This window comes from Eucyclogobius newberryi, unplaced genomic scaffold, assembly GCF_026437365.1.
Source record: "Eucyclogobius newberryi isolate DKJ021-1_F unplaced genomic scaffold, fEucNew1.0.hap1 SCAF_6, whole genome shotgun sequence".
Lineage (NCBI taxonomy): Eukaryota > Metazoa > Chordata > Actinopteri > Gobiiformes > Gobiidae > Eucyclogobius > Eucyclogobius newberryi.
This window is the reverse complement of record NW_027316278.1, coordinates 25,110,101-25,132,376: the sequence shown is the minus strand read 5'-3', so window position 1 is coordinate 25,132,376 and position 22,276 is coordinate 25,110,101. Positions and strand designations below refer to the sequence as shown.

Sequence of the window (22,276 nt, the reverse complement as noted above, 5' to 3'; positions counted from 1 at the left end):
ACAAGGACTGGGGTGAAATGTGAGTCATCAGGCGGCAGCCCAGACGCATCCTAATGCTCTCACTCAACAATCTAGAGATTATCGAGAGCCAAACGTCCCAGTGGAGATGATCCTATCACAAATCATTCCGTGAGCTTCCACTGGTGCAGCTAAAGAGGCCGAGAGGCTGACAGGTGCAGGGCTGAGCTGGGGAGGTCTGCTTTTTCAAAACAGCTATAAATGTCATTTACTTTTGTCGGTCAATGCCACGTCATACTCTAGACATTAGGTTTGGAATAACACAGTGTTAGGGCTGTAACGTCTAAGAGCAAGTTTAGCTAAAAGTTTCTGTTTTGAAATGCTGATCAATGCTTCAACACATTTAATTAGAGCTAAATGAAATGTGCTGAAGAGCAATAATATACTGTTTAGTTTGTTAAAGCTTCAGCTGTTAGACTCATTCAGTTCTGCCGACATTTATGAAGACAAGAATTGTTTCATGTATTTTTGATGTTTTTTGATGCAATAAATGACACATGTTTAATCAGGATATGATACTATTACACCTTAACGTGGTGGAGGGGTTTGAGCGCCCGAATGATCCCGGGAGCTATGTTGTCGGGGGCTTCATGCCCCTGGTAGGGTCTCCCAAGGCAAACAGGTCCTAGGTGACGGGTCAGACAAAGATCGGTTCAGAAGCCTCTTATGACGACGACACGAACAAGGCCGTTTACGTCGCCCGGATCGGCGTCACCGAAGCCCCATCCTGGAGCCAGGCCTGGGATGGGTGCTCCATGGCGAGCGCCTGGTGGCCGGGTCTTACCCCACGGGGCCCGGCCGGGCACAGCCCGAAAGAGCGACGTGGGGCCGCCCTCCCGTGGGCCCACCCTCCCGTGGGCCCACCACCCGCAGGAGGATCCATAAGGGGCCGGTGCAGAGAGATCTGGGCGGCAGTCGACGGCAGGGGCCTCGGCGACCAGATCTCCAGACACAGAGACTAACTCTGGGGACATGGAATGTCACCTCGCTGGGGGGGAAAGAGCCTGAGCTTGTGCGGGAGGTTGAGCGATACCGACTAGATATAGTCGGCCTCACCTCCACGCACAGTTTGGGCTCTGGAACCCATCTCCTCGAGAGGGGCTGGACGCTCCACTTCTCTGGTGTTGCCCGTGGGGAGAGGCGGCGGGCTGGTGTGGGCTTGCTGATAGCCCCTCAGCTCAGCCGCCACGTGTTGGAGTTTACCCCGGTGAACGAGAGGGTCGCGTCCCTCCGCCTTCGGGTGGGGGACAGGTCTCTCACTGTTGTGGCGGCCTACGGGCCGAACAGCAGTGCAGAGTACCCGGCCTTCTTGGAGTCCTTGGGAGGGGTACTGGACAGTGCACCGACCGGGGACTCCGTTGTTCTACTGGGGGACTTCAACGCCCACGTGGGCAATGACAGTGACACCTGGAGAGGGGTGATCGGGAAGAACGGCTTCCCCGATCTGAACCCGAGCGGTGTTCAGTTATTGGACTTCTGTGCTAGCCACGGATTGTCCATAACGAACACCATGTTCAAGCACAAGGGTGTCCATCAGTGCACATGGCACCAGGACACCCTAGGCCGGAGGTCAATGATCGACTTTGTTGTCGTGTCATCAGACCTCCAGCCGCGTGTCTTGGACACTCGGGTGAAGAGAGGGTCAGAGTTGTCAACCGATCACCACCTGGTGGTGAGTTGGATCCGCTGGCGGAGGAGGAAGCCGGACAGACTTGGCAGACCCAAGCGCATTGTGAGGGTCTGTTGGGAACGTCTAGTGGAGCCCTCTGTCAGTAGGGTATTCAACTCGCACCTCCGGGAGAGCTTCTCCCATGTCCCGGGGGAGGTTGGGGACATTGAGTCCGAGTGGACCATGTTCTCCGCCTCCATTGTTGATGCGGCTGCTCGGAGTTGTGGTCGCAAGGTCTCCGGTGCCTGTCGTGGCGGCAACCCCCGAACCCGGTGGTGGACACCGGAAGTAAGGGATGCCGTCAGACTGAAGAAGGAGGCCTATCAGGCCACTCTGGCTTGTAGGTCTCCGGAGGTCATCGACGGGTATCGTGCTGTCGCAGAGGCAAAAACCCGGGCCTGGGAGGAGTTCGGGGAGGCCATGGAGGAGGACTATCGGTCGGCACCAAAGAAATTCTGGCAAACCGTCCGGCGCCTCAGGAGGGGGAAGCAGTGTCTCACCAACACCGTTTACGGTGCGGGTGGAGGCCTGCTGACCTCAACTGGGGATGTCGTCGGACGGTGGAAGGAATACTTTGAGGATCTCCTTAATCCCTCAGTCACGTCTTCCGAAGAGGAAGTAGGGACCGGGGACTCGGAGGCTGGCTCATCCATCACCCAAGCTGAAGTCACTGAGGTTGTTCGCAAACTCCTCGGTGGCAGGGCTCCGGGGGTGGATGAGATCCGCCCTGAGTACCTAAAGTATCTGGATGTTGTAGGACTGTCTTGGTTGACACGTCTCTGCAACATCGCGTGGCGTTCGGGGACCGTGCCTCTGGACTGGCAGACCGGGGTGGTGGTCCCTCTGTTCAAGAAGGGGGACCGGAGGGTGTGTTCCAACTACAGAGGGATCACACTCCTCAGCCTCCCGGGTAAGGTCTATTCCAAGGTACTGGAGAGGAGAATCCGACCGATAGTCGAACCTCGGATTCAGGAGGAGCAGAGTGGTTTTCGTGGTGGGTTGGGTGTGTCCTTGCCCCAAGTGGAGGAGTTCAAGTATCTCGGGGTCTTGTTCACGAGTGAGGGAAGGATGGAGCGTGAGATCGACAGGCGGATCGGTGCAGCGGCTGCAGTGATGCAGTCGCTGCATCGGACCATTGTGGTGAAGAGGGAGCTGAGCCGAAAGGCAAAGCTCTCTATGTACCGGTCGGTCTACGTTCCTACCCTCACCTATGGTCATGAGCTTTGGGTAGTGACCGAAAGAACAAGATCGCGGATACAAGCGGTCGAAATGAGTTTCCTCCGCCGTGTGGCTGGGCGCTCCCTTAGAGATAAGGTGAGGAGCTCGGCCACACGGGGGGAGCTCGGAGTAGAGCCGCTGCTCCTCCACGTCGAGAGGAGCCAGCTGAGGTGGCTCGGGCATCTGTTTCGGATGCCTCCTGGGCGCCTCCCTCGGGAGGTGTTATAGGCATGTCCCACCGGGAAGAGGCCCCGGGGAAGACCCAGGACACGCTGGAGAGACTATGTCTCTCGGCTGGCCTGGGAACGCCTCGGGATCCCCCCGGAGGAGTTAGAGGAAGTGTCTGGGGAGAAGGAAGTCTGGGAGTCCCTGCTCAGACTGCTGCCCCCGCGACCCGGCCCCGGATAAAGCGGCAGAAGATGGATGGATGGATGGATGGATGATACTATTACATTACAAATCATTAGACAACAATTATTTTCTTCATACATTCTGAAAACTATTTGTTTTCATTTTTTTTTTAATAGTTTCATGTTTGGCCATTGCTTGCTATCGTTTTGATCCAGGGTTAACCCCAACGCTTTTCTTTAGTCTTTATAAAGAGAGTGTTCAAAATATGATTAATGATGATAATTACCCTTTTATGCAAAATGAAGAATGATTGTAAATAGCTTTTGTAAGTATCCCCCAGACAGTATAAGGTCAAACGAGAAGATATTCACATTTTAAGAGCTAAACCTTCAATCCTCAAAGTGAAGTATGTTGAACAAGAAGCAGACAAGCTCTAAATGGTAAAATCCAACACAACTCTTCATTACTGTGAACAATCAAAACTCAAAAAATGTAATGTTTACGGTTCTCAAATATGTTTTTTTAATTAAACATTGATATATTCTAATTATATTCACTTTGGTTCCATCTAAAATAATAAAAGAAAAAACAATTAAAAGAATGTTCCCTCTTTGTGCAGACACATCAGACTGTGTCAGTAAAGCATTCTTTGTGGAATCCATCTTATTCAATTTATTTAAAAAAATTACAAACTCCAAACCTTTGACAATGGCAACGTGGTTGCCTTCCACTCCAGCCCCCGCAGTACTTTATTAAATTTGCAGAATTATGCAAGAAAACATGTGCCCAGCTTTGTCCTGCTTCAGACAGTCGGCAGAGCAGAAAGATAAGAGCATAATTGGTGTATGTAAATCCAATGTTCAGTCCAAATAAAGTGTGCGGGCTGTAGGGCTCGTCGGCAGCAGAGCACAGCCTGTCACTTCACATCGGCACACAGTGGGCCACTGCCATGGAAAATCAGCCATTGTGTGCCTAATGACCACTACTGTGAAGTCTGTCTGCTGAAAACATAATCAGCAGGGAAAAGCTGATCCATCTATTAAACCAACAGGGGACTGGGAAGGACAATATTATGATAGAGCTTATCCTAGAGCTCCAGGCAAAATGTCTGCTGTGTTGTTGTTTGTTTTTTAAAAATGGGTATAATGGGTATAAATATACAAGAAAGCATAAATTATTTGGGTAATATTTTGTATTTAGGTCGTTGAAAATGTCCCGCTTCGCACAGTCAGACTCCACAGAGAACTCTCATCTAGCTTAGCCAGGCTATAAATGTCTGCTTTAAAAAAGGGATGGATATAATCATAATGTTACCCTATGATGAACAAACAACCGCTTGCAGCAGTCCAAAGTTATTCTTCTCTTTAGTACCCTCATTATTCAGCGCAGTGAGTTTAAATATGTGTTCCAACAACTTTCAGAGGCCGGAGCAGATTTTGGCCATCACAAATCGCACGCTAACAACCCACAAAAACAAAGATGATTTATATGCAGATAGCACACAACAGTCTCATGGACTGTATTGCATAACAACAACAAAAAAGTTTGTTCAGTCTGCAATCCATTTTCCCCCTTTTATAATGAACAGTAAATAATGCACAGACAGCAGGCGTGAGGCGAGCTGATCAGAGCCGACCCGGACAGTGACAGAGTGGACCTGGACTTGATGTATGCGCCCACAAAGCTCCTGAGACCGCTGCGCCTGTTTGGTGGATACAGAAGACTGTCTCTACATAATAAATGGCCGGGCTGTGTGTGGTCGGCAGTTTGGGAGCATTAGGCCTGATTAGACGGACCAAACCCGAGTAGCCTTTCCTGGTAATGAGAACACTTTGTCAGCCATTAACACGTCCGCGACTCTGGGCCTATGCAGAAAAGACAAAATTACCATAATTTCTTTCTTCTTTTTGGTGCCAGAGAAAAACAGTTTCTTTTGATTGGGTGGACAATGAAATGGAAATGCAAGTGCAGTCAATTGGCTGCAGTAGGGGGAATAGTGATTGTGCGAAACAATCGTATGAAGTGGCATCGGGAGACGTTCGATGACAATGTGCTCAGTGATGAGAGTGGATTCCTTCCTCGAAAATGGCCCTGTGCTTTGCCTCGGAGGTTAGAGCACTCGCCGTGCAATCCCAGCTCCGACCACACTTTATAAGAGCAAATTATGTTTTCAATAATACCGGTTCATGCCAACATATGTCACATATCAAGCCTAGAAGGAAATTGTGGCTGGTCTGAGATGTATTGTTTCTTTACGGGAAGCGACAAGTGTTGACTTTTTGTACTTTGCCACTTTTTAAACACAAAATTGGTTCACAAATGTTGCATGAAAGGTGTCGGTTTTTGCGAATTAACGTCTCACAGGTCAGTCAGTGCTCGTTTTTTTTTTTTCATGTTTTTTTTTCACATTTTTCAACTTTCAAAGACTTTCACCAAATCAAGCACAAAAGCTTAAACTTACACAAAAACACAATTCCTATTTAGTGTGAGGATGTTACCAAGCACAGGGAAGGTTTCAGACACTTACAATCCATGTTTCAGCTGTTAGAAGATTTCTTGAAGTCTATTATGATGCTAATCGCTAATGCTAATCATTTATTAGTATTTTCTACATGGGAGTGTCTGGCGCGCGGCCGAAAAAGCCATGTTATTTTTGTGCCGGCCCCACGCCGCGGCTCCTGAAACTGCGCCGCTATTTGACCGCGTTTTAGCGCCGTTTTAGACCGCGCCGGGTTAAGGTTAAGGTTAAGGTTAAGGTTAAGGTTAGGGTTAAGGTTAGGGTTAGGGTTAAAGGTCCCATAACATGCAAAATCGACTTTTCAGAGCTTTTAACCTTCTTACATTGCTATTTGTGCTTCATATATGTAGTGTTTTTTGATTGATTCCCGCAGTGTTTAGCTATATTACAGACTATCTCCTTTCCTCGAATCTCCAAACTGACGGGGGGTATCTACAAGATCAGTCATAACCACAGGCACGCGTCATCATCCCCCCTCACCCTCTCCCTCCCCCCTCTCCACCCGCCTCCCGCCTGCCACCTCCCGCCGGGGGCGGGAGGTGGCAGGCGGGACCCGGCTCCGCGCAGCTGCAGGCTCGTCTCCAAATACAAGCCCCGGAGTTTTTCTGCTTCGATTTACGAGGAAACACGGTTCAAAGAGGCCCAAAACTTCATTAATGATATCGCACTCTTTACTATTATCACAATGGTGAAGGTTTATGTGGCACTTGATGCAGCAACCGGGAAAATAAACGGAGAGAAGTTCTATCCGATACCGAAAAACCAGGAAATAAGAGTGCGATGGACATAAGACTTATATAGATCTATAGATATATCTGTTCTGCGCTCGCTGTAGAATAAACACCAGATTTATTTAGTCTCAAAGTAGTGTTGATCTGAAGTTCTATCGTTTCTCACTCACTGGCGCAGAGCTGCGCATCGCGGAGCAGACAGCTGGGGGGGACACACCACGTCACGGGTTGGGTGGGGGAGCCAGATCGCTCTTCGCAAGGGTGATATTTTAGCAGTTTATGCAGATTTTCTGTGGCGTTTACATTTGTTTACATTAGCGACCTGAATAAAGATGTCTGCCTGTGTACTTGCCCTGACCAAATTTGGGCAAAACGGCATTGGCCAATGAAAAACCCAATTGGTTGAACTCTAGCTGAATCCACCAACAATGTTTTGTAAAAAAAAAAAAGTTATGTCAGTAGTGGTATTCAAATTGGACCAGAAGATGACCAGAGCAAAACTTCCAGACTCAACAGTGTCAAGTATTAATTCAGGAAAAAATATGTTGCAGAAAACGCTTAAGAATTATGACTGATATGATTTCAGTGTCATGCAGTACTTTCAGGTAATCTTCTACTACCCTGTTTGTATTCATAAGAAGGACTTGCTTTGCCAGCTCAGTCTGTAGTCATGAGCAGTTGATTAGAGCAGGAGCTAGTGTCCGGGTGACTTCCTTTGGGCAGCACTGCGGTCAGAGGACACGATTAACGGCTACTTCTCCTAATCACAGCTACTTTATTTTCACAGCCAGACTCAAGGCGTTGGCGTTAGTCGGGAAATGCTGAAGTATAGCTAACCAGGTCTATGATGTTTGAAATCAGTAAATATGGTCCTGCTCCATCTCCTCCACCGCTATCATAGAGAAAACCTTACTATCACTGCATCACCGCTGTCTCTACCAGTGGCCTAGGAGGGAAAGCTAAATTATTTCATAAACTATTTATTGCACCTCATTTATAGTATTTGTCTTGTCTGACTCTTTGTAATGCAGATAAGGTTCACAGCAAAAGATACTGAATTTGAGGTTTGTAATATGGGAAACCAGTAAATTAACTAATTATGTCATCTGGACAACATTTTTAAGGCAGTTCACTACCAGAACTCAGTCAGAACTAAAGAAGCTAGTTGGAGTGCTATAGTGTGCCGCTCGGTGGCCGAGTGGATAACACATATGCCAGACTCCATTTGAAACCGGCTGCAGAATCGGGAGTTTGAGTACGACTCTGGCAGTTTGCTGATTGCCCTTCTCTCTTTCATCCCCATTTCATGCTTCACTGTCCTGTCTAATAAAGCCTACAGGCTTCAACAATACAAAAGAAACAACTTTTGTCGAGCTGACAGAATACAACGTTCTTTTGCTTGGTTTTGATAGTCTATTCGAGTTAACTATGTAACTGCTGGAGCATCCGCCAACTGTTTGTCTCCATGGAGATGTTATTGCTTTGTCTGCGCTGTACCACTCTATGGCATTAATGGTATCCATCCCTATTAAAACAAGAAGGTGACAACCCCGGGCCAAGTCAGATCTGTGGAAAGATGACCATGCTCATGATAAGCAATTGTGTTGTTCAATGTACTTGTAGCATAAATAAATAATACATTTAGGATACAACATTTCAGACAAAGAAATAACATGGAGACAAGCCTGTGGAAACGTTACATAGTTAAACATTAGCATACTACAGCTCACCTCCTGTAACGTTACATAGTTAAACATTAGCATACTACAGCTCACCTCCTGTAACGTTACATAGTTAAACATTAGCATACTACAGCTCACCTCCTGTAACGTTACAGAGTTAAACATTAGCATACTACAGCTCACCTCCTGTAGCGTTACAGAGTTAAACATTAGCATACTACAGCTCACCTCCTGTAACGTTACATAGTTAAACATTAGCATACTACAGCTCACCTCCTGTAACGTTACATAGTTAAACATTAGCATACTACAGCTCACCTCCTGTAACGTTACATAGTTAAACATTAGCATACTACAGCTCACCTCCTGTAACGTTACAGAGTTAAACATTAGCATACTACAGCTCACCTCCTGTAGCGTTACAGAGTTAAACATTAGCATACTACAGCTCACCTCCTGTAACGTTACATAGTTAAACATTAGCATACTACAGCTCACCTCCTGTAACGTTACATAGTTAAACATTAGCATACTACAGCTCACCTCCTGTAACGTTACATAGTTAAACATTAGCATACTACAGCTCACCTCCTGTTCCGACGATGGCGTTTGTGTCCTCTTCTCTTCACATGTCCATTCCTGGTTTTAGTCACTTCCAACTTCACTGGTTTTCTCTCTTCAATCTTCAGCGATTGACATGCTGAAGTCTTCGAGCTGCAAGAAAACACAGACATTGACTTAAATTTCAAAACATCTTTTTGAACCCATATCTCAAGTGTTACTATAAAGCGAGGGAGCTTTTTTATGTTTGGTTAAGCTTTATCCCCTGGTCGACGGCCTGCGTATTTAATTCTCTTTAATTTCCACCCGCGGGCATTCTCTGGGAAATTGGAGGTCGGCTATTTATCATTCGAATGGAGGTGTCAATTGAAATGTAGTTATTTGCATGCTTCAGTGCTTTGACATTTGGGGAAATGGCTTCTTTTTGTTTCTTTTTTGCAAGGCAGATGCAGCAATGTGCAATATAGGGGGAAAGTCCCATTCATTGTTTTAATGTAAGCTGGTGACTTTGGTGATATTTGTCTAAAATGTTTTAAATAGCAGATAACAGGAAATGCATACGTACAAAAGTATACTTGTTCCACATCGTACCCCACACATTCTTGAATTTAATATGTTTTGAAAAGCTCCTATGACGTTATATAATAAGAAAAATATAAAAATACATCTTCCACCCAATTTCCTTAAAGACATAAGGCCTGAATAGCAATAGGAATATAATATGCATAAATAAACTGAACGGTTGGAAGTGCCATGCCTATTATCTTCTGTTTTAGTCATGGGAGATTTGAGCGTAATTACACATTCTCCTCTTCCATGAGTGGCTCCTGTTTGATTGTAATGAGAAGATAATCACAAGACAAGATTAGCCGCCATTGCAGCCCCATGTCCCTTAAGAAGAGCAGAAGGCAGTGATCTTCCACCTATCCACACTCCCCTTTTAGTCTCTTGTTTAGTCAGAACGAGAGGGCACGAGAGGCACAGAGGTAATCATGTAAAACAGGTAAGTCTGGTGAAAGATGAGATAAAGACGGCCACTGCAAGGATGATTAGACGGCTGGTGTGCAAGGAATTATTTGAATATGTATTAACTGAGTGAAGCAAGAGTACTATTCCCATAACAGACCTAAAACAACACGAATTAAAGTCTATTTGTCATTCAAACAAATAAAAACATACTAGCTAAATCATCTAGCAAGTCAATGACAGCTAAAATGTCTTTTCAAATATGGAATATGTTCTAAAACCTAAAATATAAGTAAAATAAGTAGAGATCATAGGACTTTAGGCCATTGTTGTTTTCAAGAGTGTTACTATTATTAAGATTATAAGAGTTATTTCTAAGTTATCTGTTTGTATTATTATACTTCTGTACCTAATTTCCCCATTGTGGGGCAAATAAAGGTTATCTTATCTTTTATGTTGAGATACCGAGATCCCACTCCTAAAACCTATTGTTTTTTGGTATGTACTAGCTTCCAGTCTGTGCCAACTACCTCATTTACACACCACATAGAAGTGTCTTGCCAAAGGATACAACAGCAGACAGATAAAACCAACCCGCAGTTACAACTAACCCACTCGACCACCAGTGACACTGTTGTCCCAAGTAAACCCACTCTTTAGACTCATAGCTCCATAAATTGGCATGGAGTGACGTCATTCGCCCTCTGACCTCACACATTTCCTGGTTGTTGTGCCATATCACCCCTGTGTCTACGTATTGTGGCTTTAGTGCTGTCTGGTTGAGACCAACGTGTATGAAATGAATTGTTGTTAAAATGTAGTTTGCCGCGGTGCTGCCATCGGCCCGCGTTGGGTGCAACCTCCGGGATGTACGACGTGCTGTTTGCTGTTAGCGGCTACATTGGGTGTCGGAGCCTCGCTGGCCAAGCCCAGTGTCCCATTTCAGGTTTGTGTCCTGCTTTAGACAAGACACTATAGTGAAGTTCTACCAGTGTGGTCATGCTATTTTGTATTTTTTTATTTTAAAGTTTATTTGTAGAGCACATTTCATACACAAGGCAATTCAAAGTGCTTCACACAACAGGAAAAATGCATTAAAATCACAAAGAAATTACAGAAACAGAAATACACTAAAATTAATTAAATACAAAATAAAAATAAAAAACACCTTGCCAAACATTTCTTCTTCTGTAGATGCCCCGGAGCAGACTGTCTTGCCTTTCTGTGAACTCGTACTACGTGTCTCCAAGTGCATGAAGTAAATTGACTAAACTAATAAAACAACAAACAGCTAAAACCATTTATTATTGTATGAATAAATTATCACTCTGTTGCTCCAACAAAGAACGTGAGCGTCTTAGATTGGTCCAGAGCCATAATCTCAGGTTGTGTTGTGTTTGGAAACAGCTACAGAAAAATTAAAAAAGAACACGCCAATCTGATTTACAATTCAAGACAATTTAAACCAAAGAAGAGTTGGTGGAACAAATTGATAAATATTTTAGGTGTAGAACCTGGAAAGGCAATCACAGAACAAAACTCCAACAGAGAAATCACAAGTCTGAATCAATCTGCCTCAGACCGGCCAAGCTCTAGCACCAACAAAATGGAACAATTTGTTGTAGCTACAGCTGCGAGTGTACTTGTGGAAATTGACCCATGGCCAGAAGTCTGCGTCCATCCAATTCTTTCCAAACACAGCTTAAGGTAAATATTAGGTTTTCTGCTTTGAGAGAAGAAATAAACATCTAAATTTTAGTTTGCAGATGACAACCGAAAAACTATATCTGAAAAGTCGGTGTCTAAATGAAGAAAGAATGTGTCATATGTTACTTTAAAGTCTAACCACTGGTGCCACACAATGGGTAAATATTCACCTCCAGAGCCGAAGGTAATTGAGATATTTAGCATCTGTCTGCACTAATTCATCAGTTACTCGCTTGTTTGTGACAGGAAGGGCATCCGCCATGAAAGAAAATGGTCTGTCTGATCTCTGTCATATATAGAAAAACAGTATTTCTTTATATTTGTTGTTTTTCCCAATTGTTCTTTAATCCTTTCCAATTTATTTTCTTCTAATATTATTGCTGTTACATAAGTAATTCCATTAATTTTACCTTGAACGTTCCAGGCAACAAGCCCCAAGATTATGTGCTATTCATAGCTGGCAAACATGCCTCAGCCTACATAATCTCACAGATCATATGAAGGTAATCACAGCACAGGGACTATTGGAAAAGTGGTCAAATGATTGGAATGTATGCAAATACTGAGAGGATTAAGTGCTCGTAGATGTCGACGATTAGGAAGTACATGGACGATAATCCATTAAAATCCTGTTGGGATTCGTTTGTCATACCACAAAGGAAATTCAAGATGAACAGACTGCACTGCATTACTATCAGCCCCAAATCTGTGGGAACGTGACTGGTTTTTGAGATTTTCTGACCCTTAGACCCCAGTGTTCTGCAGTTCTCCAGTGATTGTAACACAAGTTCTTTCTTCTAATTTCTGATGATGAAAATAATGTTGTCATATTAACATTTCAAACTATAGTTATATACTAAGGAAAAGGTCATAAACCAGTCATAAACCAGTACAAAAAGTATTCATGCACACTCAAGCTTAAATTTAAACCAAAAAATAAATAGATTCTTGTTCAAAAACGTTTCTAATTGCAATGTTAGTTTTAGTATCTACTTTTTAGCAGTGACACTTTTACCTTAAGCATCAGGTCTTAAAGGTGCACTATGTAACATTTATGGTGTAAGGTTCACCTACGATTTCGGGGGGGAACAACAACCTCTCACAAACAGGTGACAAGCAGATCCCCCACCAGAAAAATGACATTGTACACTTTTAGAATCCAAAACTGCATCTCTCTACAAGCAATACATAAATAACGATTGCTATTCTTCTCTAGAGCTTGGTGCAGTCATGGCTGACAACAACATTACAACAGAACCTTGTTAATCATGTCAGATTCTTTGAGGTTTGTGCGCTGGGATTTTGTTCTGTGACTTGTATAACAAACGCTGACAGCTGGGACAAGAAGCAGGCGCCAAAACAGGGATGTTGTGGCGTGACGGAGCAGAGATTTTGCACACATTTCTTGTACCTACGACGAGGGCGCACACGTAAATGTACGTCTGGTGCTGCTCCGAAGTCTGGATGAATCACCGTCAATTTGTCGATTGCAGTATCGGCTCGGACCAACTATGAGGTGAAAAATAAGCAATTTTCTTTGATGAGTAAAAGGAAATGTTCTGAGCATTGAGTTAAAAGATATTGAAGGTTTTTAGATGTAGTGAATGTGTGAGGAAAATGTTACTGTAAGTGCGGTTTGGACCGTAAGAAGACCAAACAAAGAGATTTATATAGTTATATAAGACATGATGTAGGGTTGGTAGCAAAGGGTTCAAGTTTTTCAGCTCAATTTCAACTCCCATCTGCCATTCACCTTTGGATAAGATAAGTTAAGATAAGATAATCCTTTATTGTCCACACATGGGGACATTTCATTGACACAACACAGGTAGATACAGAGGAAAAGAACAGATAACAGATTATAGGAAGTTTAAAAAACAACTCTTAATAGAAGAACTCTTATAAAAAAAAACTCCTATAGACAAAACCTCCCATTTCCCAACAAGGGATGGAGGGGGAAAATTAGGATGTCCGCCGGGATAACGTGATGATCTCCGGGTAAGACGATGGTTTCCCCCTCAATTTCATGAGTCCCTCTTTTGTATAAACGCCCACCGGCGCCGTTCCGTACGGTGGCGGTGGCCAGCGCGTGTCCCGATCGTACAACTAAAGTAGAAACAATATTTACAAAATACAAAATATAAAGCACAATAAGTGTGAAAAAAGTTTGAAAAAAGAGCGGAGCATTGCACCGGGCTGCCAGCTGGACCGGCGCCTTTGTGACATTTTGATGGATGGATCCGTAATAGATGAATGAGACAAAATAGTTGAAGAATAAATGTTGATTTCTTTAATTCATGTATAAAAGCAAAAGTCTGAGTGTAAAAAAATAGATTTAACTGGCTCTTTTGCATGACTCACTCACTATTTTTACCCGACTTCATCGACGCGGCCTTAAAGACAAAAGCTATTTGTAATCCGCAACATCTAATCTACCCATCTGTGCGTCTGTTGATTGTTCCACTCCACGTCGAGATATATTCATAAAAATATCATCCACTGCGGGCGCCACGGGATCCTCGTCAGAGTTTGTGTACAGTTTCGTTGTCCACAGCCCATTTGTGATGTAAAATTGAGATAAAGTGCCACGATATCTGCGTAAGCAATCTACCAGCTGCTGCACCAAAGATGGGCTCACTCTCACAGCAGGGAGGCATCGGGCGACGTTGTAAAGGTACGTGCAGGTGAGCAATTAAACATCTCCGATAAACAGGGCTGTACGCTTCAGATGTTTGCTGTAGAACGTGTCGGAATCAAAGCAGCGATCGTCAAAGATTGTCATTCTAAACTCAAATTACGTTCGGCGAAAGCATGTTTTCATCTGTACTCTGCCATTTGAAAGCAAGTGTTTACCGGAGGCGTGCGGCGGGTTTGCTTTAGTGGAGCTGAGTGTGTGCAGACGATCTCCTGGGACTTACATACATAACACAGTCTTTCGTGCTAACACTTGTGTCTGTTTGCTACCGACAGAATAGGATCTTAACATGTTTGTGAAGCTTCTCTGATCTATGCTCCCCTCTAATGCTTTTCTGTGTTTTTTACATTTCTGCTGTCAGTTACTACACTGACGTACAGGGCCATGCTGTGTGGGAGCCCTGTGCAAGATGCTGTTTGGGGGCCCATATTTGCTAAACAAAAAATACAGTGATTAATAATGCCTTAGATCAGCTTGTAATTGCGACTTAATTAAATGAGTTTAATAATCTGTATAATTATATCATTCATTCCAGTTAAGCCTTCATGCTTCGTGCTGGACTTGTTAAAAGTGCATGTGCATAAATGGTTTAAACAAGGAGGAGATGCACACATGAGATCGCAGTCTAACCTTGAAGCATGAGGAAAAAAGGCCAGCCATGAATGTCTAATCAAATCCTTCCAGACGCACAATACCATCAAATATTGAAATGCTCACTGATGTTTTTTTGTTTATTAAACCCTTTTAATTGTCTTCATTTGCAGTCTTATATAACTTATGACAAAGCCGTCCATCTGACTATCCAAACAGCCTAATTATTCTTGGTGGAGATGGGCCAAATTGTTCAAATTAGCACGTAAGTAGCTCTGTTCTGGGCAACAGGCTGGTAAACATGTCAGGTCAATTTGAGGAGAGCGTGAAGAACTCACATGACCTGGTGCTTGTGGGAATCACTACTGAACAAATCTACTCAGTTCACAACAGGGACATCCATTTTCAAACAAAGACAAATTCAAAAGGTGAATCTATAAGAGAAATAGCTTGTTTGGTAATTACTGTGAAAACGTGAACAACAACACAAACATCGCTGTTTCGCAATGAAGTTGTATTTGATAAAGCAATACATAAAAACCAGAGAAATAGCAGGGGCTCACAGAGGAGATGGAGAAGGCCTGGAGGGTGACACGGACAGTATTGCCCGTGGTCATGGAGCACTGGAGTAGAAAGGCTACAGCAGGTTTTAGTAAAAACATAAGACATCTGAGTCTAGAAAAGTGCAGTTTTAAGAACAGCAACAATCCTGTACAGAACACTCGAGCTCCCGGGCCTCTGGTAGAAGAATCAAGCTGACATCACAATCTCTGGTTGGGAGTTGATGTTAGCTTGAATGAGGCAGAAACCGACCTGAGAGTGAAAATCATGAACATGGCTCATATAAGCTCATGTCAGGCATCAGAAGATAAGTCGGTTTGCATCCTACCTGAGCAAATGCTGGACGAGCAAAGCCACCAGCTACTCTAACAACTCCTGATGCACAAAACAGTCACTTAGAAGATAAGATTGCAGAACTCAACACTCTGCACTGCCTGGATTGAGAACAAGAACGCATATGTGACCCATTGAATGCTTGAAGCTTGTACGGCAGGACTCATTCATTTCACTGCAAACTCGAGGAGAAGACTTCATCAAATGTCCCCAGTACTGTTCTGAACCCCCTCAGCCAAACAATCAACAAAACTGACTCAGTGACTTCATGGATGAAATCTAGCTGTACTCTAAAGGCCAACACACCCCGGGACGCTTTGCTACGCGGAGAAATAGGCGCTTCAATTATTTTGTGTAAGTGTGCACACACCGGGTGAGCGCATTACCCTGTGTCCGTGTGTACAGCAGATAAACCACAGAAACACAACAAAAACTCCTCGACCGCATATGTTCATTGGACGTCTGCTGATACCTAGGCGTCCAACTCAGGGCATTAGGCGCGAAATTGATGCTGCAGTGTGAACAAAGCATAGAGTGAGCGAGTCCTCCACTCACTGATCCACACGAGCAGGATCAGCAGGATTGACAGAAATACTGTAGGTGGCTCAGTGCTGCAAAATACAGTCACTGACCTGCTCATGTCTCTGAAATAAACAACTCAGGGTGCTTCCAAAAACTCATTTTCAAAACAAATAGGGTATTCTGGGTTAAAGAACAATTGATTATATGTTGAGAGCCTCTTGAGCGATCAGTCAGCCAAAGTCCCATAGTAACACTGAACTGCAATTAAGTGCTTCTAATCAATTATGCAAGCCAATGACAAGGGTACTAAACAGAAACACTGTGAATAGCATAAGGAGATGGCTCTTGTATGCAATTGTGGCAGACAATTGTAATTGTCATTTAGGAGAGACGATTAGAATGCACTTAAATCATAAGCGCCCCCAAACATCTGTAATAAGTACACAACTGTTTTTCACTGTGTATTGGAGGACGATGGGACAATTAGTGTTTTCTATTCTTAAAGGAAGGAAGGAAGGAAGGGAGGACGGAAGGAAGGAAGGAAGGCTTTATTAGACTGAATAGCTTAGCATGAAATGGGGGTGAGAGAGAAGGGATAAGAAGTTGTTAATATAAGCTATTGTGAGATAAGGATATGCAAACTGAAACATACAAATAATACCTCTATCATGGAAGGGCAGGGGGCACTGTTGGTTTGAATGACTATAAAAGAACTAGAACTATGAACTTTATTAGTTCCAAGCTTGTCCACTCCGTATCTTATCAGTTTTGGAATGGGGTCAATACATTTGTTTGATGCTTAAAAATTATACCAATTGCATCTGACATATGTAACATTTAGCAGCTTCAACCCCTCGATCGTTTGGTAAAAGTTAATTAAGAACATTTACCAATGTTTCTGGTTTCTCCAGTTGACAATTCAACTTCATAGTCAAACTTTCAATTCTTTTGTATATCTTTTGAGAAACAAGCATCAAAACTAGAGATTTGAGAAAGAATAAATTCTGAATAAAGTGAATGAAATAATTGTAGAAGTAGAAGTAGTATTAGGATAACATAGTAAAAATAAATCATACTAGTTTTATCCAGTGTTTTAAACCAGATTGTAATATAGTATAAACATGTAAGATAGTAAAGCAGACATGAGTTCACTCCCGGACAACGTCATTATACTTTCTGTTCCATTGTTTCACTGCAGTATCACAGTTGGTAAAGGATTTCAAACTGTTCTTTAGTATCAAGTTTGAAATGTTATTACTGTGACAACAGTATTTGGACTTTCGGCCTATAGTTCTATAGTCCACCCACTAACAGGGTCAATAATGAAAATATAATATGTGAAGAACTTGTGGTGATCATATTTGGCTGTACAAGCCCCACAAAATCCATCTCTGAAATTGAAATATCTTACATCTAAGGGTATTATTTATCAAATCAAATCAAATCAATTTATTTTTGTAAGACCCAAAATCACAACAACAGTTGCCTCTGAGGGCCACAGGGAGAAATGAATCAACAATGTCTGTGGTGGCAATGAAGTCAGACAATGTCTGTGATTTATAGCATGGTGAATATAATATAGGTGTCAAACGTGTTGAATATAGATGGCAGAGGTCATAATGTGCAATAGAATAGGCAGTATAAGGCGGTCCTCCAGCGATAAATCAAACAGACAGGTGAACTCCCACATTCCAGTTGAGCCAGTTAATAATACAATTTCGATGTACGTGTTTTTTCATGAGCTTGTGAATGCCCCTTTTGCATCGCCTTCATGCTGAGGTCATTTATCTCAGAACAGCCCACTGGCATTCAGATGGGAATAGACTTTAGTGACGTCTCAACAGGAAAGATAAATTGTGAGCACAAATGCAGATCTCTCTGGATGGCTGGGGACGAGCCTTAAATTGGCCGTTCTCTTTTCCGCTTCAGTGCACGATGGTGGAAAACTCTGTGATTGCAGCTAAAGTTTTAATGGTTTTTAAACTCTAGTTAGGGAATATCAGTAGCTCAAGGCCATTTCAAGTCTGTGTGTTTTTGTTTCAGCTTTTTATTTGTCTGAGAGTAATGTGAAGATATTGTTTTAAGCACATATGTTGTAATTCTGCATTAATAAAACTAAAATACATTTGACTCATACAATTATAACTTAATAATATAATAACATAACTTGCACAGTAATTTACATATATTTCCCAAAGCATCTGTGCATAATATTTGATTTGCAACTATATGATTAGGGAAAGATTTGCTTTAACTTAGAGGCGCACTATGTAACTTTTCCGGTGGAGGATTTGTCACTTGCTTTTCTCCATCGAGCGATCTGCTTTCTCTGGAATGTTCAGTAATATGGCATGCTACATATATATATCTCCATGGAGACAAGCACGAGGCCAAGATTTGTGAAGCAACAACTCCGCCCACAGTAAGAACAAGTGTTTCTCACGGTATTTTTGAGCAATAAAAACACCCGGTTGAATAAATGCAAAATCTGTATGTTTAGTGCCATATTGTGAAACATTCAAGCAAAGCCATAAGATATCTATGACACAAGGAGGTGCACACACCCAACAGGTTACATAGTGCACCTTTAGGTCATGTGTCATGTGTTTGGTGATATACAAAGAGTAATTTACATGGGTCTTTATTTGCCCTGTAACATAATACAGCTGTAAAGTCAAAGAAATACCTTATACTTTGCACAAAGGAGGCCTGACTGCACCCCCTGTTGATAACCTGCCTCTTTGATTACAATAGAAGAACAACCGGCCTTGATTATTGCAATCAGAGTGACAATGTTGTGTCTGATTATATGATAAGGCTGCGCGTTCACACCCCACTATCAGAGGAATCGCACCCCTTTCCACTCAGTTGGCCTTCACGTCGCGAGCTCCACTGACATTGAAGATAAGTGAGCTTGCTTTATTTAATTATTATCTCTTGATGATAAAATGGGAGCAACATAATGGCTTGATTAATTTCCTTATCACGGCAAGTGCAAAGAGTAATTACTACCGAACCCAGCGCTTGGCCAACCACACATCAATCACATTAAAGTAGTTCGAACTTGGCAATCACATTCCCAAGAGAACAAATGAGTCAATTTTCCGTGATTCGGACCTCAAGCTACAAAAAAGCATTTACCCAAGAACCTGAAATGACATAAGCTACAAGCAAAGGTTACCATGGGTGATTATAGGTGACCAGCAAAGGCCTCAAACCGTAATGGAAAACCTCAACATGCACTTAATGTAGAGCAGAAGGCGACACTAAAGAAAGGTCAAGCTCTCCGCCTTAAGCCATCATTAAATCACAGGCTGTCCACTCCAGTCTTGGATAACTGCGTGAATGGGATCAGAAAGTCTCTGCGTACAGTAAAGTGCAAGAGTCGGTGAAAACATGGCAAAAGTAACTCATGGTAGAAGGAGAAAGCAGAGCTGAGCGGTAATGAGACGGTGAAAATGATCACTTCTCAAAGTCGGTGTGAGAATTGGTGAGAAAATGTCTGAAAGCAAACTATGTGACACAATGAGCTGTATTTAGATTAAAAAGGTCAAAATACATCCTACTTGACTTCAGAACTAAGGGATCATCATATTTTTGTTGCTTTGAAGCTTCAATACATTGTTGTGGCAGTCATTGTTTTGAAATGCTAAAAAACTGCAACGAGCATTAGGCCAACATAGGCGGCGAGTGTGTGCGCGGAGTACGCGGGTGCGTGCGAGGAGCGGGGCGGGTGCGTGCGCGGGTGCTACAGGGAGTGCACGGGGGAGCACGGCGTGCCCGCGCAGGGGGCGGGGCGGGCGAAAAGTTGGAAAAGCTTTTTTGCTGCAAGACGCTGCGCAGAAAATGATCAAGAGATTATGCTCTAGTAACGTGCTACGCACTGACCGGAAGAAGGAAACAAAACAAACCCGCATGAGGTTTCGGCCAATCACAGAAGACATGAGATTCTCACTGAGACAAAAGCACGTGTTCTGCTTTTGTCATTCTGACACGTCTAAGGTCTAAACTCAGGCAATTGACAATTACAGGTTTTGACCCCTAGGGCCCGTGGACCATGTGGATTGAGTAAACAGTAAAAACGTGCGCGACAGGTGACATTATTTGGAGAGTTCATAACCTCTAAATATAAACTATAAACCAGAGGATGTTCAGGGATGTTCACTAGAGGTGAGCAGGGTCTATCAAGTTTGTTTTATCAACACATAAAATTTTATGTGAAGCCAGTCTTAAGTCTTTGGGGGGGTAAGTCTTTTCAGCTTCAACCCATTTTGAGATGATCCCTAAGTGTTAAGGATGCAATACACGGATATATTTGCAGCACAAGAAGCTCATAACAAAAAATGTACTTATTCAACACATTTTGAACTAACTGAGACTTAAATAAGTACATGTTTGGATGTCTTGTGCAGTTATTATCAGTTTTGTTCTGTGTCTGTGCCATGTACTGTGTTTTAAAGATTTAAAATAAAAGATACAGTTAATTTAGGACCTCCACTGGAATCAGCGCAATACTTCAATATCGAAATGCAATAGACTTATCCAAATTGCACCTTATTCTACCCTCTAAAATATATTACTTATGTCATGGATTCTCTTTTTTTTTAATGAGAAGACCAACAAAACAACCATACAAACAATCAGGAACCTGGGTTTGATATCAATTTGCAAAAAAAAAAAGAATGCTTCCAATTAAAATAAATAATCATAATAAAAGTGCCTCCTGACCTGTGCATTACTTAACTTGAATTACTTTTTCAGTTTTTCTCTTTTATTTCACTAGCAGATCACTCTAGTCTAAAGGCATCATATTTGTATTACTAATTTGACTGTTTCCCATGCATTTATCCAGGCTTTGGAGTAGCCAAAAGAGTGCTAAGGCTTATAATTAAAAAGTAATGACTATATTGAATGCATTATTGAGGCAAGTTTAGGAAAGTAAGCTGTGATTAATCTATGCTCTCTGGACTAGGTGTAAAGGAGCAGTGTATTGTCAACTCAAGGATGAATCTCTTTGCAAATATCTTTTGGAGCCAGTGAATCCTGGCCTAAAGGCTTTATCTGACTTGGTTAAACCCATTCCACTCCTCTGGCAGTCGTCGCTGTTCGTCTTCTCTCTCCAGCTCAAATCTGGGCTGAGCACAAACGTTGCCATCCACCAGAGTTGTGCTTCATCAAACTTGCCACTGGCGCCAGAAGAGAAGATGAGGAGAACTCTGCTGACATCTCTGTAACGTTCTCATGTTGTACGCTGACACCAAATTATTATTATTAGGCTGAGCAAAATAATATGTATGTTTGCCGTAATCCGACCGACCCGGTATGAAACTAGCCGACTGGAAAAAAATCTGCATTTTTTTGTTGAAAAAATGTCAAAAACTTCACCAACTCACCGATTGGTCTTTCCCAAACTGCCGTGTCGAATATTTTTATCACGCTGGACAACCTATCATACATCCCTAACACATCCATGGTACATCTCAAAGGACTGAAAACGCATGTGTCACGCAAAAAATTGGTCCTCCAAATGTTTCTGTAATAAAACAGGGCGCACTAATTGGAATCTATTAAGCATTACACTAATTGGTTTAACAATGTCGGCGCCACTGTATTGGACATAGTACATGTCACTCTCTATCACGGTGTGACTTGATTTAAATTTGACTTACGCAATGCATTCTGGGATTGAAACACACCCAGCAGTGTCATCACAACAAACATGGCGGCGCCTGTGTCCCCCGCATGTTCCCCCCGGTCGCCTTCACTACCAAAATAAAGGATAGCGGCAAACAAAAGGTCGATTGAAATATCTTAAAATCGTGAGATTTAGTCTCCCGATCGGGTTGATCGAGACGTTTTCCGTCATTGACTGTTGAAGCCTGACCCTGGTGGTCACTCCGACTCAAAAAATGACAACATTTTGATCATTTTTTTTTGCCTTCAAAGTAAAAAAAATAAGAATTTGCCTACCGTCCGACCCACTTGAAAAAAATTGGGAAAATGTTACAGCAAACAGACAATTTATTTGGTGCCTTTTCATATATCCATTCCATCGTCTGATTTGATTATCATATATCCATTCCATCGTTACAAATTAATCCAAAAAAAAGTTGGTGTTGTCATAATTTCACATCTTCCCTGGCATGTTCTGTG

The 22,276-nt window shown here is 42.8% G+C and overlaps 1 protein-coding gene across 1 annotated transcript in view; it reads right to left on the bottom strand.

Moving 5' to 3' along the window:
- Positions 1-22,276, bottom strand: part of srrm4 (serine/arginine repetitive matrix 4) — a 78,286-nt gene that overhangs the window by 16,765 nt on the left and 39,245 nt on the right. Inside the window, exon 2 of the mRNA XM_072433812.1 lies at positions 8,776-8,901. Coding sequence (XP_072289913.1) covers positions 8,776-8,901 — 126 coding nt within the window. The remainder of the gene's footprint in view (positions 1-8,775; positions 8,902-22,276) is intronic.